The sequence below is a fragment of the Grosmannia clavigera genome, assembly GCF_000143105.1.
Source record: "Grosmannia clavigera kw1407 unplaced genomic scaffold GCSC_97, whole genome shotgun sequence".
NCBI lineage: Eukaryota > Fungi > Ascomycota > Sordariomycetes > Ophiostomatales > Ophiostomataceae > Leptographium > Leptographium clavigerum.
The window spans coordinates 115,684-129,545 of NW_014040560.1; the positions used below are offsets into that span (position 1 = coordinate 115,684).

General features: G+C 55.7%; 6 protein-coding genes across 6 annotated transcripts; 2 read left to right on the forward strand and 4 right to left on the reverse strand.

Annotated features, from left to right (window-relative positions):
* Positions 1-225: 225 nt before the first annotated feature.
* Positions 226-2,764, reverse strand: CMQ_4318 (uncharacterized protein; the record flags this gene model as incomplete). The annotated part of the gene is made up of 2 exons (XM_014312474.1): positions 226-2,152; positions 2,223-2,764. 2 exons carry the CDS (start codon positions 2,762-2,764, stop codon positions 226-228), a joined length of 2,469 nt encoding a protein of 822 aa, XP_014167949.1.
* A 1,678-nt stretch (positions 2,765-4,442) lies between these two features.
* CMQ_4503 (uncharacterized protein) lies at positions 4,443-6,239 on the reverse strand (the record flags this gene model as incomplete). The annotated part of the gene is made up of 1 exon (XM_014312659.1): positions 4,443-6,239. The coding sequence occupies one exon, from the start codon at positions 6,237-6,239 to the stop codon at positions 4,443-4,445; it is 1,797 nt and encodes a 598-aa protein (XP_014168134.1).
* Positions 6,240-7,404: 1,165 nt separating this feature from the next.
* Positions 7,405-8,955, forward strand: CMQ_4552 (aaa family ATPase rvb2; the record flags this gene model as incomplete). The annotated part of the gene is made up of 3 exons (XM_014312708.1): positions 7,405-7,413; positions 7,487-7,713; positions 7,779-8,955. The coding sequence occupies 3 exons, from the start codon at positions 7,405-7,407 to the stop codon at positions 8,953-8,955; spliced, it is 1,413 nt and encodes a 470-aa protein (XP_014168183.1).
* A 268-nt stretch (positions 8,956-9,223) lies between these two features.
* On the reverse strand, positions 9,224-10,729 carry CMQ_4441 (gyf domain containing protein; the record flags this gene model as incomplete). The annotated part of the gene is made up of 1 exon (XM_014312597.1): positions 9,224-10,729. One exon carries the CDS (start codon positions 10,727-10,729, stop codon positions 9,224-9,226), a length of 1,506 nt encoding a protein of 501 aa, XP_014168072.1.
* Positions 10,730-11,146: 417 nt separating this feature from the next.
* On the forward strand, positions 11,147-12,412 carry CMQ_4461 (ubiquitin fusion degradation protein; the record flags this gene model as incomplete). The annotated part of the gene is made up of 3 exons (XM_014312617.1): positions 11,147-11,149; positions 11,210-11,512; positions 11,576-12,412. 3 exons carry the CDS (start codon positions 11,147-11,149, stop codon positions 12,410-12,412), a joined length of 1,143 nt encoding a protein of 380 aa, XP_014168092.1.
* Positions 12,413-12,920: 508 nt separating this feature from the next.
* On the reverse strand, positions 12,921-13,479 carry CMQ_4606 (uncharacterized protein; the record flags this gene model as incomplete). Its single annotated transcript, XM_014312762.1, has 2 exons — positions 12,921-13,208; positions 13,294-13,479. The coding sequence occupies 2 exons, from the start codon at positions 13,477-13,479 to the stop codon at positions 12,921-12,923; spliced, it is 474 nt and encodes a 157-aa protein (XP_014168237.1).
* Between the last annotated feature and the right edge of the window lie 383 nt (positions 13,480-13,862).

A 13,862-nucleotide genomic window follows, 5' to 3' on the forward strand; every position in this document is an offset into this window, starting at 1 on the left:
ATTGAGCCACGGCGATGTGGCAATTCCACGCAACAGAAGACAGACCACAGTCGCAGGTAAACGCCGTCTCTAGACATTCGGACCGAGTCCTGAAATCGAGGTAATATCACAAATGGTCGCTGATCATGAAATGGGCTCTGTCGTCGTCTCGTTGTTTCGTCATTAAGATTGTATAATTGAGGCACCTGATCTGCCTCTTCGCTCATTGTCCTCCTTGTCCAGCCATCACTGGCTGTCCGGAAGCTGTAGCTCTTGCTCCCAGGCCACATTTTCCTTATCGCACCACCGACGTAGAACGGGCAACATGGCCCGCACCGTGTCCTCAACCCCGAGCCATGGCCCTACAACAACTCTCATCGACTCGTCACTGACCAGATCCACACTATTTTGTGCATCTGTCCAGGCCTCGAGACGGAGCTTGGTGGCCTTTAGGAGCTTTCCGGCGACCGACTGGGCCTCGTGGCTGGTGATTGCGACGAGCATTTGCTCAAAGAAGATGGCACGAAGCTGCAGTGCCAGGGCTTCGATGGGCCGGAATTGCCGTGCGTGGCTTCGCAGCTCTGCCAGGTGCGGCATCAGCCGTTCCCAAACGGTGATGTCGCTCCCCCTTCGCTCCAGGTGTCGGGACTGGTTGAACGCCTTGAATGCTATCATGTACGACATGACCATTTCAAGGCTGAGAGCAGCGACAAGCCTCTTTTCGGACGGCAGCAGGTTTGGCGCCGGTGCTGCCACCCCGTCGGCCAGCTTTGTGGTTCCGTTGGGTAGCCGGTTCTTAACAATGGCGTCTCGATCGTGCTTGAGCTTTGTCCCCAACGTCAGGTAGGCATCGTAGCGGCGCCGGTACTTTGACACTGCAGCTGCAGATGCCGGGTCGCCTTGACTTGTAAGCGGCCGTTCGGCGGACCGTGGAGTGTAGCTGGCCGACTCGTTGGGTGTGAGAACTTGAGAGTTGTTTGACGTGACGCGGACCATAGGGGTGGCTTTCAGTGGTGTGGCAGGGGCAGCTGGTGCCCTCGCTGCCGATATGCTCTTTTCTGCAACTGTCCTTGGGTGCTTGAACGATACGGATGGCGACGGGTCCCCGGCGAGATTGTCTGACTGCACTGGTCGTTTCTTCGTGATGGGCGCTGGCGGTAAGGTGTCCTCAACGCTGAGCGAGCGTTCGGTTCGCTTGGATGGTGCTTTCATGGGCGTTGGCTGGAGAGCGAGAAGGTGCCGTACTCTTTTTGCGTTCTTCTTTTTGTATTTCAGAGTTACGATGCAGGTCCGTTTCTGTGCTGGTGGCTCTTTTTGCAGTTCCCTTTGCGGTTCCCTTTGAGCTTCCCGAGAAAGTTCACGTGGAGGTTCACGCTGCGACTCCCGATGCGACTCCCTTTGTGGTTCTCGTAATAGCTCACGTTGCGGTTCCCTCTGCGGCTCTCTGTATGCCTGAATCTCTTTGTGCTCCTCATCCTTTTCCCTATCCGGTGCCGGACGAGCGGGTTTCTTGCCACTACTGCTCGACACAGGGAGCTCTTGGTTGCTTCTGGGTGCCGCCGTCAAGTTTATCGTGGGCTTGCTAAGACGCAGCAGCTCTTGCTCTACTATAGGAGGTAGAGTTGGCGAGAGCAACGGCGGAAGCGCGTCTGGCTTGCCAGACTTCGTCTTTGAAGCCGATTTGGACAACGGAGCTGCAGTAGGCCGTGACCGTTTCACCGAGGATTCGCGATCGCGTTCAGGATTGAAGTGGAGGGGGGAGAGAATAGGAGGCAACGAAGGTACGGAACCCGGGGCGTTAATGACATCGTTCTCGGGTGTCCGTTCCCGTTCATCATCTGTGCGTTGAGGGTGATGTCCGTTCGCTCTCGAGGCTGGCAGAGCTGCGTGATTATTCGAGCTATCCCGCGATCGATGCTGTGACTGTCCGTTTGCCGTTGTTCGCTTCCGATCTTCCTTCCGGTTGTTGAGGTCCAGAGGACTGGGGGGGTTATGCGGTCGTTGGTTGAACCGAGACGGTGCTGGCGGTGAGTCGGAGCTCATGGATGTGTCAGATCTCGACCGCTTGTGCGGACGGCTCGTTTCATGTGTGTCTGCAGGCCGTTTTCGGCTGTCGGATACGCCCGAGCTCTGGAGTGGTTTTGGCGATTTAGATGGCGAGTGGTTGTATTTTCTGAGCATGTTAGCAAACGCGGCACGGCCCAGACAGGTAGAGAGCTGAGGAGAAGAGGAAGAAGACGGACCTGTCGCCATTCACATCGGGTTTTGGGGGGAGGCGGTGGCCGGCCGGTAGCGAGGCCATTGTGCTTGTACTTCTGCTACGGCCCGTATCTAGCTTTGCAGCCTTGGAACCCGAATCCGGAGCTGAGTCTGGCGGCGAGCCCGGCAGCTTTTTCTGCAGCTTGTTCTGGTAATCCTTCAAAGATACCTTCTTCTTCGTCTCACCCTTGCTGTTGACGTCCGCAAGCGGGGAGGTTGCAGACGAAGAGTTGAGGCTGGATGATGGCTTGCTCTTCTTGTTGTTGCCGTTCCCGTTGCCAGCGTTTTTGCCGATTCGGCTCGTGTCTTCGTCCGGTTGCAGCTGTATGTCGTAGAAAGGACGTGTCAGGAGGACGCCGCGATCGGCCTCGGACACATATGTCGTGAACTGCAGCGGAGAGTCTTTGGGCCAGAGGTGGTCGGAAGGCACTAGGTAGCGGATGTCCGGTGAGATGGAGAGATGGTGTGGTCTTTCGGGCAGGACGCGCTGGACAAGCTGGGCGATCTGTTTCGCGGCAACATCCATATTTCTGCGTCTCCCTGTGGCGGTTCTTCCGTCGCGTGCGTACCCCCTCCTCCGGGCCTATCCACGTGGCCAAGTCTGGTTTCTGCCCAAGCCACGCCGGGGGCTGCTGTCGTGTGTGTTCTGGAGGCGGCCCGTTTCTCGTATCAGGGGGACGGGAGCATGAACGGGAGCCGGGCGCTGCTCGCAAGAGTCTGTGACGGCTGGCGACAACGGCTCGGGAGCAGAGCGCGAAGCTCTCTCCACAGCCAAGGCGGATGCAGTGTCTGCTCGCCAACCCGCGTCGGCTACGATGCGACGGCCGTATCGAGCTTCGCCGATTGAGGTGTGGTCTTGGAGGTCCAAGCGTTAGTGTGCACTCATAGCGTCGCAGAAGTCCGGACAAAAGCAAAGCGGCTCGCACCGCCTCTCTTCAAACATACGCGTGCAAAGTCTGGTCTGCAATCCCGGACGACTGTCGGTGAGCCGGGGTGTCGTCGACGCTGGGGGGGGGGGGGGAGGGGAGGCGGCGTGGTGGTGGCTGAGGCCGATGTAGGGCTCAGCCGGGTGGACGTTTTGGGCAAAAAGAAAAGCACGGCAGCTTTGCCTTGGGTCACCGGCGAGAGGAGACGGCCATTCGTATCGCCATGCAGTCGTGGGATCGCTTCGGGGCGGCGTCGAGCGTGCGAAAGGCGATGCAGAGCGCGTGCGCGAAGAGTATGTGAGTGAGAGACACGCCGCGAGCGGAGAGAGACAGGCCCGGGACAGCTGGCAGCTGAGAGGTGTGTGATGGGAAGATGGAATGATGGCGTGGGATAAGAGGAATGCGACGGCGCGGGCGATATGCAGACGCAGATGGGATGAATGGGTATTGGGAGCAGCGGCAGCACTGCAGCAATAGTGGTAGTTGCCTTTGGAGTGGGCTTATTCGGGGGGTTCTGGTCTAGCGAGGGAAGGGGCGACGGCGCTTGGGCGGTCCTGCCGTGGAGTGAGCTGGCGCGACGCATAGACGAGCAGTCCCGGCCAATCAGACGTCGCCTTTAAACTGCGAATGAGCAGCGACGAACGAAAACAAAAGGAAGGAGCCACCCAGTAAACGAAAGGGCAGCGGCATCGCTGTCGCGTCCTTTTTCTCCACGACAGCTCGTTTCGGGTCTTCGTTTGTTTGCATCCAAGATAATTGTGCGGCGGTTTATCATGCCCCTAATGAGCTGTGCTCCGTACTTCTTCGATCTCACATTGTCACGCATGTTTCTTTCACGTATCTGTATTCAAACCCGTCGAGGTCAGGTGCTGACAGTAAAACAATGCGAGTCGAGACTTTCGGCTCTTGCCCGATGGATGGGTTTTTGGGTGGCTCTTTCCGTTTGGTCTCCACACGGCTCGTATCTACATAGTATGGTATGCAACTCCGTTGCTGTCAGACTGGATGGATAATTCTGACTAAGCCTCCCGGCCTTCCTCATGCACGCATTCCAGTGATAATGATTAGAGAAAGCAAGCCGACTGCTGATTGGAGGAAACATATGCATATCAGACTCGTCGCAAAACCGGAGTCGCACTATATACCTCTGCGATTACTAAGACACCAAATATTCTCTCGCCTGGGCTCGCCATGATATGCCTATCCCTGTTCGCCATGCCTACAATAACACCTTGAATCCCTATCCGAAGTAAACGTATCGAGTCCCTCAATTGCATCCTACTCGTTCTCTGCAGCCGTTCCGCCATTAAGCCTCCGTCGTTTGGACGTCAACGCATCTGCCGGTTGACCACGAGCATTACCATTAGTGTTGCTGATTGGCATCCTCTTCTGTGGCGTTATAGCCTCGGCCCTCGTGCTGGCCTGCTCTAGTTTGCGAACTTTATCGGCGACAGCCGTAATGTCCTGTTGCAGCTGCCGCGTGTTCGGATATAGTATCTCCACCTGGCCAATTATGGCAACAAAAAGATCCTTAGTCGTCAGGTTGTTGAACTGATTATCCAGTGTCGCTATCATCATCCGCAGCTGGGTGTACTTTTCACCCACATCGACCCCCGTCTTCTTCACGCTGTCCTCCAAGGCGGTCAGCTTGTCCTGGAGCGCGCGTGGGTCGGCCAGAACTTCGCTGGCTTCGCCAACTGGTCTCGGGGCTGACGCCGACGCCGACGTGTCGTTCGTCGTGCCTTCTCTAGCACCACTGTCGGGCATTCCAGCGTCTTTTGGGCTGGGTTCTTTTGAAGCTTCGGGCGTCGCTTTGGAACCTGGGATTTTTTCTTCTTCCGCAGGGACTGCCTTGGCTGCAGTAGCAGCGGAGGAGTCGAACCGAGACACTATCTGTTCCAGAGACAGCACCCGCTCCAGGTCCTTCCGGCGGGCTGCTGTCTCTTGTTTGAGCAGGTGGCCAAAGACGTCAGATAAGCCTCCATTCGCCTTGAGTAGCTTCTGTGTGTTGGTTCGTTGATCCATTACGGCTTGCTGATGCGAATTGCTGAGCGCGTCGACGATTCGGGGGAGCGACTCAAGTTTTGCAAGTCTTTCACCCAGTTTGCCGATTTCAAACCGAACACTCGTGAAGTCGTCCCCGGGGAATACAGCAGGAGCAGGCACAGGAGCAGGAGCAGCAATTCTCGCTGCCACAACGTTACCGGCCTTGATGCTTGTCTGGAGCAATTCCACCTGACTATGTAACTCTGACACAGCCGTGCTCTGCTCACAAATGTTCTTCGCCATGTCCGCCCTCTCGAGAGCACTGGAAGCAGTCGTCTGTTCTAGGCTGGTCGGGTCGATCGCAGCAAGTATACTATCGTAGCCTTGCATCTTTTCCGCCATGGCGTCAGCCTGGCTGCTTTGTTGCGTGGCACGGACATCAAGCTGCCTAATTTCCGCGCCAACGTTTGTCGTGGCAGTGTCTATGCCGTCGACCTTGCTCATTAAAGTGGTGACCAGATTAGTCAGCTTCGCCATGCCTTCCCGGCTCGACGCGACCTCCTGCTTGAGACTGGCAATCTCTCCCTGTAGTTGTATGTTGGTCTCTTTCAGATTTGCGTTATCTTCCTTTAGCTGCGCGGTGTCTTTCTTCTGTTCTGATATTGTCGTTCGTGACAGGTCCTGCAGCGCCTTGAGCTCGTGCGCGAGGTGCTCCTGCTTCTTGCCAACGGCTTCCAGTAGGCTGATGCTTTTTTGGTCGGGGCGTGGGCGGATCTCCACTAGGAGCTTGTCGCAAAGCTGGGCCAGAATATCTCTGGTCTTTTGGGCCTTGCCTGTCACCTCGAGCAGCCGCGCATGGTCTGCCTCTTGCGCTTGCTTTAGGATCTCCGGGACAACGGGATATTCAGAATCTCTCTGTAACGACATCTTAGCCTCGGCCTTCTGTATCTTGCTCTGCGCTTCAAGTGCGGTTTTGTCGTGCTCGAGTTCTCCCAATTGTCGGCACTTCTGCAGGATGGAAATCAGGGTGTGAGTTCCGGCTTGCGATGCAACGCGTGCTTTGGGGCCTGCCTGTGAGCTCGAGGCCATTTGTGCTGGTTTTGATTGTGCAGAATCTGCACGCTGTGTATCTGGGATCATCGTTTGTCGTCTTTCCGGTTCTGGTCTCGCCGGTTTTGCCGCTGTGCAAACTCTTAGACTCTGCTTCAAACAAAATGGCAATATAAAGTGGCAGACGAGAACGTTTACCTACGCTTGTTTGGTAGGGAATTGAATAGTGTACGCCCCCCGCCACTCCCTGGAGGCTTATCTTTGGTTGGTTCGTCTGGTGGTGGTTTGTGTTCGCCGCGGTCCAAAGCAGGCCAGCCACGGTCTCGTTCAAGCCTTCTATCGCTTCCGTGGGTCCATTCCCTGTTGGTCAAGTCGCGTTCTCGTGGACGGTCTGGCGGTCGGTCTCGGTCTCGGTCTCTCTCTTTCTCCCAACCACGTTCCCTATCGTAGACTCGGTTGATACCTCGAGCACGGTCGCGACTGCTGTCTTGTTGTCTCCATGACGTGGGAACGGATTCCCTGCGCTGGCCGAAGTCGTCGGACGGGTGACGCCTTGAGTTGTAGTGCTCTGGGAACGCCATGGCGGGCTCGCATTGGAACTGCGCCCTTCACACACCCATTCGATCGCAAGTTCTTTGTCAAGCAGCAGAAAGTTTTGCTAGTCCCTGGATAATCGTTCTTTGCCCGTTGAGACTGGCGCCTTGAGCCAGACCGAATCCGGCGCATAGGCGGGCAGGCCTTTGAGCCTTGGGGCAACAGGAGACTAGCCGGTCGTTGGTTGAGAATGGGCTTTCAGGGCGCTTGATATTGAGATGCCAAATGCGGGAATGCAAGCAAAGACCACAAAGTGAGACAACGTCCAGCACGATATGGAGGGAGGGAAAAAGCGTCTATGCTTACGGATTTAGCGCCCAGCCAGTGGGGGCAGATCAGCCCAACCCCATGTACCACTAACAGCAAAATTACCGCGCACAGTACCATGAGTAGCCAGAGTGGGCCCGAATGGGAAGTACCGTGTACATTTCTGAATGGCACTCGCGATTTTGAAATATGCTCCATAGTCAAGACGAAGGCGCGCTCTGTGTCTCTTTTTGTAGGCCCAAAAAACTCGTCGTCGCAACCGCTGCAGCTATCTGGCATCACTACCACAACGTGAGCAGTCACCAATACAAAGACTCTGCAGTGAACTCTACCGACTTCAGATATGGCTGATGTATGTATTCCGCTACCATTGAGCCGTCCTTCCTCGGAGCTACGAGAGATCTAACAGGATCTCCCTCTGCCAGACAGTGGTGACCACCTCGGAGAGCAAGGAGCTCCGGGGCCTCAACCTTATAGCTGCCCATTCGCATATTCGCGGACTCGGCGTCGATGCCGACACACTGGAGCCGCGCCCGTCATCGCAGGGACTCGTCGGCCAAGAGAAGGCCCGGAAAGCGGCAGCCGTTATTTTGGAGATGATAAAACAGGGCAAGATTGCCGGCCGGGCCGTCCTCATCGCCGGTCCTCCCAGGTAAGCAGCAGCAGTTCTCTTGCTCTTGACTTTTCCTCTGTGCTCCTGCTGACGCGCCTGCTCAGCACGGGAAAGACTGCTATCGCCACGGGCATGGCCCAGTCTCTGGGTGCCGACGTGCCGTTCACATCCTTGGCCGCGTCCGAAATTTTCTCCCTCGAAATGTCCAAGACGGAGGCGCTCACCCAGGCGTTCCGGAAGTCGATCGGCATCCGCATCAAGGAGGAGAGCGAGATCATGGAGGGCGAGGTGGTGGAGATCCAGATCGACCGCAGCGTGACAGGCGGTGCCAAGCAGGGCAAGCTGACGATCAAGACAACCGACATGGAGGCCATCTATGACATGGGAAGCAAGATGATCGACGCCATGACCAAGGAGCGTGTCATGGCCGGCGACATCATATCCATCGACAAGTCGTCGGGGAAGATCACGAAACTGGGCCGCTCCTACGCGCGGTCCCGCGACTACGACGCCATGGGCGTCGACACAAAGTTTCTGCAGTGCCCTGAGGGTGAGCTGCAGAAGCGCAAGGAGGTCGTGCACACGGTGACGCTGCACGAGATCGACGTGATCAACTCGCGCACTCAGGGCTTCCTGGCCCTCTTCTCGGGCGACACAGGCGAGATCCGCAGCGAGATTCGCGACCAGATCAACACCAAGGTGGCCGAATGGAAGGAGGAGGGCAAGGCCGAGATTGTTCCCGGTGTCCTGTTCATCGATGAGGTGCACATGCTGGACATCGAGTGCTTCTCGTACATCAACCGTGCCCTGGAGGTCGACCTAGCGCCCATTGTGATCATGGCCAGCAACCGCGGCCAATCGCGCATCCGGGGCACCGACTACAAGAGTCCGCACGGGCTACCGCTGGACTTTCTGGACCGCATCTCAATCATCACCACGCACGCATACGGCCCAGAGGAGATCAACAAGATCCTCTCGATCCGGGCACAGGAGGAGGAGGTGGAGCTGACGCCCGATGCGCTGGCTCTGCTGACCAAGATCGGCCAGGAGACCGGCCTCCGCTACGCGAGCAATTTGATCACGACGTCGCAGCTGGTCAGCGCGAAGCGGCGCGCAAAGCAGGTGGCAGTGGAGGATGTGCGGCGCAGCTACCGGTTGTTCTACGACGCGGCGCGGAGTGTCAAGTTTGTGAACGAGTCGGAGAAGCGGCTGATCGGCAACGACGGCAGCATCGACTTTACCGTGGCGAATGGCCAGGGAGATAGAATGGATATCGGCTGAGCGGGGACAAAAAGGCCGGCTACGTTCGCCCATGAACCTTTGACGGATGAGGGGACGAAAAAAGAATCGCTTCGCTGCTTGTTTGTATAATTGATTTAGGGAAGGCGGGTTGGCGTACAAGGAGTGCAAAGGCATGCTGCCCTGCTGAATAGTAAAAAACGGACAGACATATCCAAGATGGAACGACTGTTCGATGCTGACTTCATGACTGTTGCTTTCCGTTCTTTGCTTTTGTATTTTCTATGCATTTTGTATTATGTAATCGCTTTTATATAAAGGAAACCACACGACGCCAGCCGTCTGCTCTACCAGCCGGCCGAAATTCAATGTCCCCAACAAAGTAGCCGGCTTCCTGCCAGGCCTTCATTGTCGGCCCATCGTACGGTCCTTGTATTTTTCCGCCGTCTCGGCCGTCTGTCCAGCGGTATTCCCATGAGTTGTTGTTGTTGCTGTTGCTGCTTTCAGCCGCCTCGACGTTGATGCTGTCGTCTGCATCGGCTGCTAGCGATGAAGGCTGAGGCGGCTCGACCCACGGCTCGCCGCTCTCGGCGCGGTACTCGCGCACGAGTCGTTCTCTCTCCATGTCGTAGATGTCGGGAAACTCACGGTTCAGGAGCCGGTCTGCCGCCTCGGTGATGGCGTCGATGGCCGCCTTGGCCTTGGCCTGCTCGGGGTCCTCGGGCGCCTTATCCTTGTCGACGTCCATCGATTCTGTGGCGCCGGTGGAGGCCGAGCCGGCTTGTCTCTTCAGCTTCCACTTGGGTATCTTCTTGGCCTTGGTCTTGTGCAGACCGCGGCCCAGACGCGCCAACGCCTCCAGCGACGTCTCGGTCCGGTTCAGCCGCATGATCAGGGCAGCGATCAGGTCCGCCGTCAGGATGCTGTCGTCTTCGCGGCGCTGCTGGCGGACATCGGCTTCGCGGCGCTGGTGTGCCGAGGCAGCCTTCTTCATCTGCTTCTTGCTGACGCCCTCGAGCCAGCTGTCGTGCACGGCGTCCGGATCGGCGGCCTTGCGGATGTAGTTGCCGGCCTCGTCGAACGCGCCGTCCTCCTGCTCCTGCTTCATGTTGAAGGCCTCGATCTTGGGCGCGTGCTTCTTCAGGCCGCCGGGACCGACCTCCTCGTCGACGCCCTCCTCCAGGATCTCCTGCGCAATGTCCTCCTCGTCGCTGCTGGACTCGTCGTCGAGCCGGACATGGCCACCGCTCTTGCTCGTGTCTTCCTGCCCCTCGATGTTGCTGTCGTCCAGAAACCGCACCTCCTTCCATTTCTTTCCCGCGCCCGCGCCTCCTTCTTTGGCCGCGCCTTCGTCTTCGTTGCCGTCCTCCTCGGCAAACATGTCGTCGTCCTCGTCGTCGGCGTCGACACCCGGTTTCCCTCCATCCACACTCCCCTTCAGATTATCGTTGTAGTTGTCGAGCTGGTCGATCAGATCGACATCTGCGCCATCACTGCCAGCCTTGCCTCCCTTTTTGACCCGCTGTTCAGCCCGCGCATTAAAAGTCTCGTTTTCCGAGTCGGAGTCGTAGCCGTCGATGTTGACTGCGCCGCGCTTCGTCGCAGCTGCCCCGACCCCAATCACATCGGCCTCCAGTACGTCGTCCTCCTCCCGGGCGTCTGGTGCAAGTGCCGAAGGGTTGCGCACGTCAAACTTTACCTTTTTTGACGTCGCCCCGTCGCCCATTCCGCTATCGGCGTCTTGCTCGCCATGGTGCTGTCGCGCAAATACTTCGCTGGCGCGCTTCGGCCGGGCTGCAGAGTATCGCGATGCCATCTCGCCCTGTGTACAAGAACGTGGTCCGGCCAAGGGGTGGGAAACCAGAATTGTGTTCCAAGGCTTGGACCAGAGGGAATGCGAAATGCAGTGATGCAACGCTAGAGGCAGCTTTAAGCTACAGTGGCCCATTTTGTCACTCACCGCCCGACAGGTTAAGCAAGTAAGAGTTGCCCCTCACCTATTATAACCCGGACCCGCTCCAATACAGTGGGGCTCAAATCGTCATTATCCTAGCTGCCTCGAGAAGGCGTGCAACAAGTTGATAATTCACCCGGCAAAGTAGCGAAGACCTCCCGTTTGCAATCCTGACCATCTGTACACCTCCGTCGCCGTTGCACAGTTTATATTCGATCAACTAGATCTACGAACAATTCTGCTAGACTTCTGTACATTGTCACTAGCCCATCAGCAGACATGGTATGGAGCTCTTCACACGAAGATGAGGCGTATGCAAGCAGCTGACACAGTTTGCGGCAGTTTGTTCCTAACTACGGATTCGATCCTCATAATCCCCACCGGGGAGCGCGCGGCGCCATGTCGATGCGCTTCGACGAGTTCTACCGCTGTTATCCCATGGTTATGGCGCCCGGGAGTGAGCGACCCGAACTCAACTACGGCTCCAAGATTCTGCTTCCGCCGTCGGCGTTGGATAAGGTATCCCGGTTACACGTTCAGTGGCCGCTCCTAATGGAGCTGGTGAATGCAGAGAAGGGGAAGCACTCGCATTGTGGTGTGCTCGAGTTTGTTGCCGAAGAGGGCCGGGCGTATCTGCCACAATGGGTAAGCACCAAGAATGCAGCTGGGAGAATCGGAAATGGGCGCTGCTGATATTGTCTATCCTAGATGATGGAAACACTACGTTTGGATGTCGGCGACATGATCCAGATCAAGACGACATCGTTGGAGCTGGCACGCATGGTGAAGCTACAGCCACAGTCGCCGGCCTTCCTCGAGATTAGCGATCCCAAGGCCGTCCTTGAACGGGCATTCCGCAACTTCGCTTCGCTGACCAAGGGCGATATTTTCAACTTCGAATACAACGGAGACGTCTACGGCGTGGCGGTTCTGGAAGTCAAGCCCGAGTCAGAAAAGATGGGCGTCAGCATGCTAGAAACAGACGTGTCGGTGGAATTCGAGGCGCCAGTCGGTTACGTCGAACCAGAACGTGTCAAGGGCAGCGGAACTGGAACACCAAGAAACGGACTAGCACCTCCAGGCGGTGTCCTACACAATCAGGGAACCATGGCGCAAGCAATCAACTACGAGTCTATCGCACCTGGGACAGAGGCTCTGAAAGCGTCCAACTTTTCGGGCGATGGTCATAGAATAGGAACGAAGAAGGGGAAGGCCGTGGCTACCACATCAGGGAAGTCGTCCTCAACAGGAACCGGGACGCCAAAAATGGCTGCAGAAGCTGCTTTGGGCACGGCACGTCGAGCCAACGGGCCCATGCCTCTCCGACTGCCACCAAACAAGCTCTTTTTTGGCTATAACGTCCGGCCGGTGAAGACAAAGGAGCAGAAAGAGGAGGAGGCAGCAGGAGCCTCGAATCAGCCACACTTTGCTGGCCAAGGACAAAGCCTCCGTGATGCGGCAACAAAGAAGAAGGCCGGAGATGATGGTACATCCAAGTCCAAAGACAAGAAGCCAGGGAAGTCAAGCGGGCGGAAACCACTGTAAACACTGGTTTGTCGGGCTAGAATACAGAGGTTTGCCTGAATGTTATTTTCACACGGCTGAGTATCAACATGAAATGGAGTGGACAAATAAAGACGAATTTTGATTTTTGCCTCTCCTGAATATGTTCGGCTAAATTCTGTAGGAGGTTCAACTAATCTTTATTGCGTATCGGCCCCTTGGCCTAATGGTAAGGCGTTGCTTTCCGGTTCTTGAACACAGCTGGCAAAGATTCTGGGTTCGAGTCCCAGGGGGGTCGTTTTTTTTTCCTATTTGTTTTTAGCTGAATTCATTTTTGCTGTATCTCCAGCTTACGGAGTACATTCGCCGGCTATATCTGCTAGCTTCAGCTGCAGTCGCGTGAGTACATGTATCGAATTCTGATTTTGTCGGCAGTCAAGCCATTTTTTCTCGATATAATAACCATGCTCCCGAGTACATATATTGAAAGCAAGACACCCTACCATGAAAAGGAGAGTATCATCAACACATAGTATCCCAGTTTTATATCTTAAAAATTCGCGTCTTCAGTCTTGACGCCGGTTTTTGTGGGAGAATAGCCGTCCTTCGGAGCATGTGCGGTTCCTTGTTTCTCTGTCTTTACAGCCTTCCGGCGTTTGGTCACTTTGGGCGAGGCCACAGGCTTCCGAATAGTATCACTCGTGGCGGCCCCTTGGGCGGCCTCAGATGTGAATGTACTTCCCGTGGCTTTGGGTTTGCGACCAGGTTTGCTTGTAGAACACCCGGATAGGTTGTTGTTATCGAGTCCAAGCTTCTGCTTGATCTGGTAGAATCGCTTCTAAAAGCAAAGAAAATATGAGACGTTGGTCCGAGCGAGAGAGGAGTTCATGAATTGTAGGTTGTAGGCAAGAAGGAAAACCAACCTTTGCAACAGCAGCATTCTTGAATCCAGAGTCAGTGGCAACGTTATCCCAGTTGATATCGGGCAGGTTGGAGACATTCTTGATAATGTTGAAAAAGAGCATGGCCTCCTGTGGGTTGGGCTCTGGGAATGTAAATTCGGGGGAAGGTCCCCGGGCATTGTTCTCCACGTTGGGTTCTTCGGCCATTGTGAACGTGTATTTTTTTGTGACTATATTTATATAAGTGAGATATATGTTTTTAGCAAGGGAAGAGAAGTATGTGGCCTTTTGATATGAAATATTTCCTTGGGATTATGGAGATCGTAGAGTTAGTATTAAAGTGTCAGAACAGATCAGAAGGCAGCTCAGTTGAAAAGTCGTGGTCTTGGTATTGAAATAGCCGGGGGTCACGATAATAAAGGAAAATAGTATGGAACGGGCGATGGTGAATGGTCCAGATAGGACAAGAAGCAGTTGATGGCGTGGTTGACGGGGAAAGGAAGACGTGACGGGGACAGTGAGAGCTAAGCGAAGAAAGTGACGGGCAATTCACTGCGAGGAAGGCGGGTCGCCTGATCTAAACTTCAGAG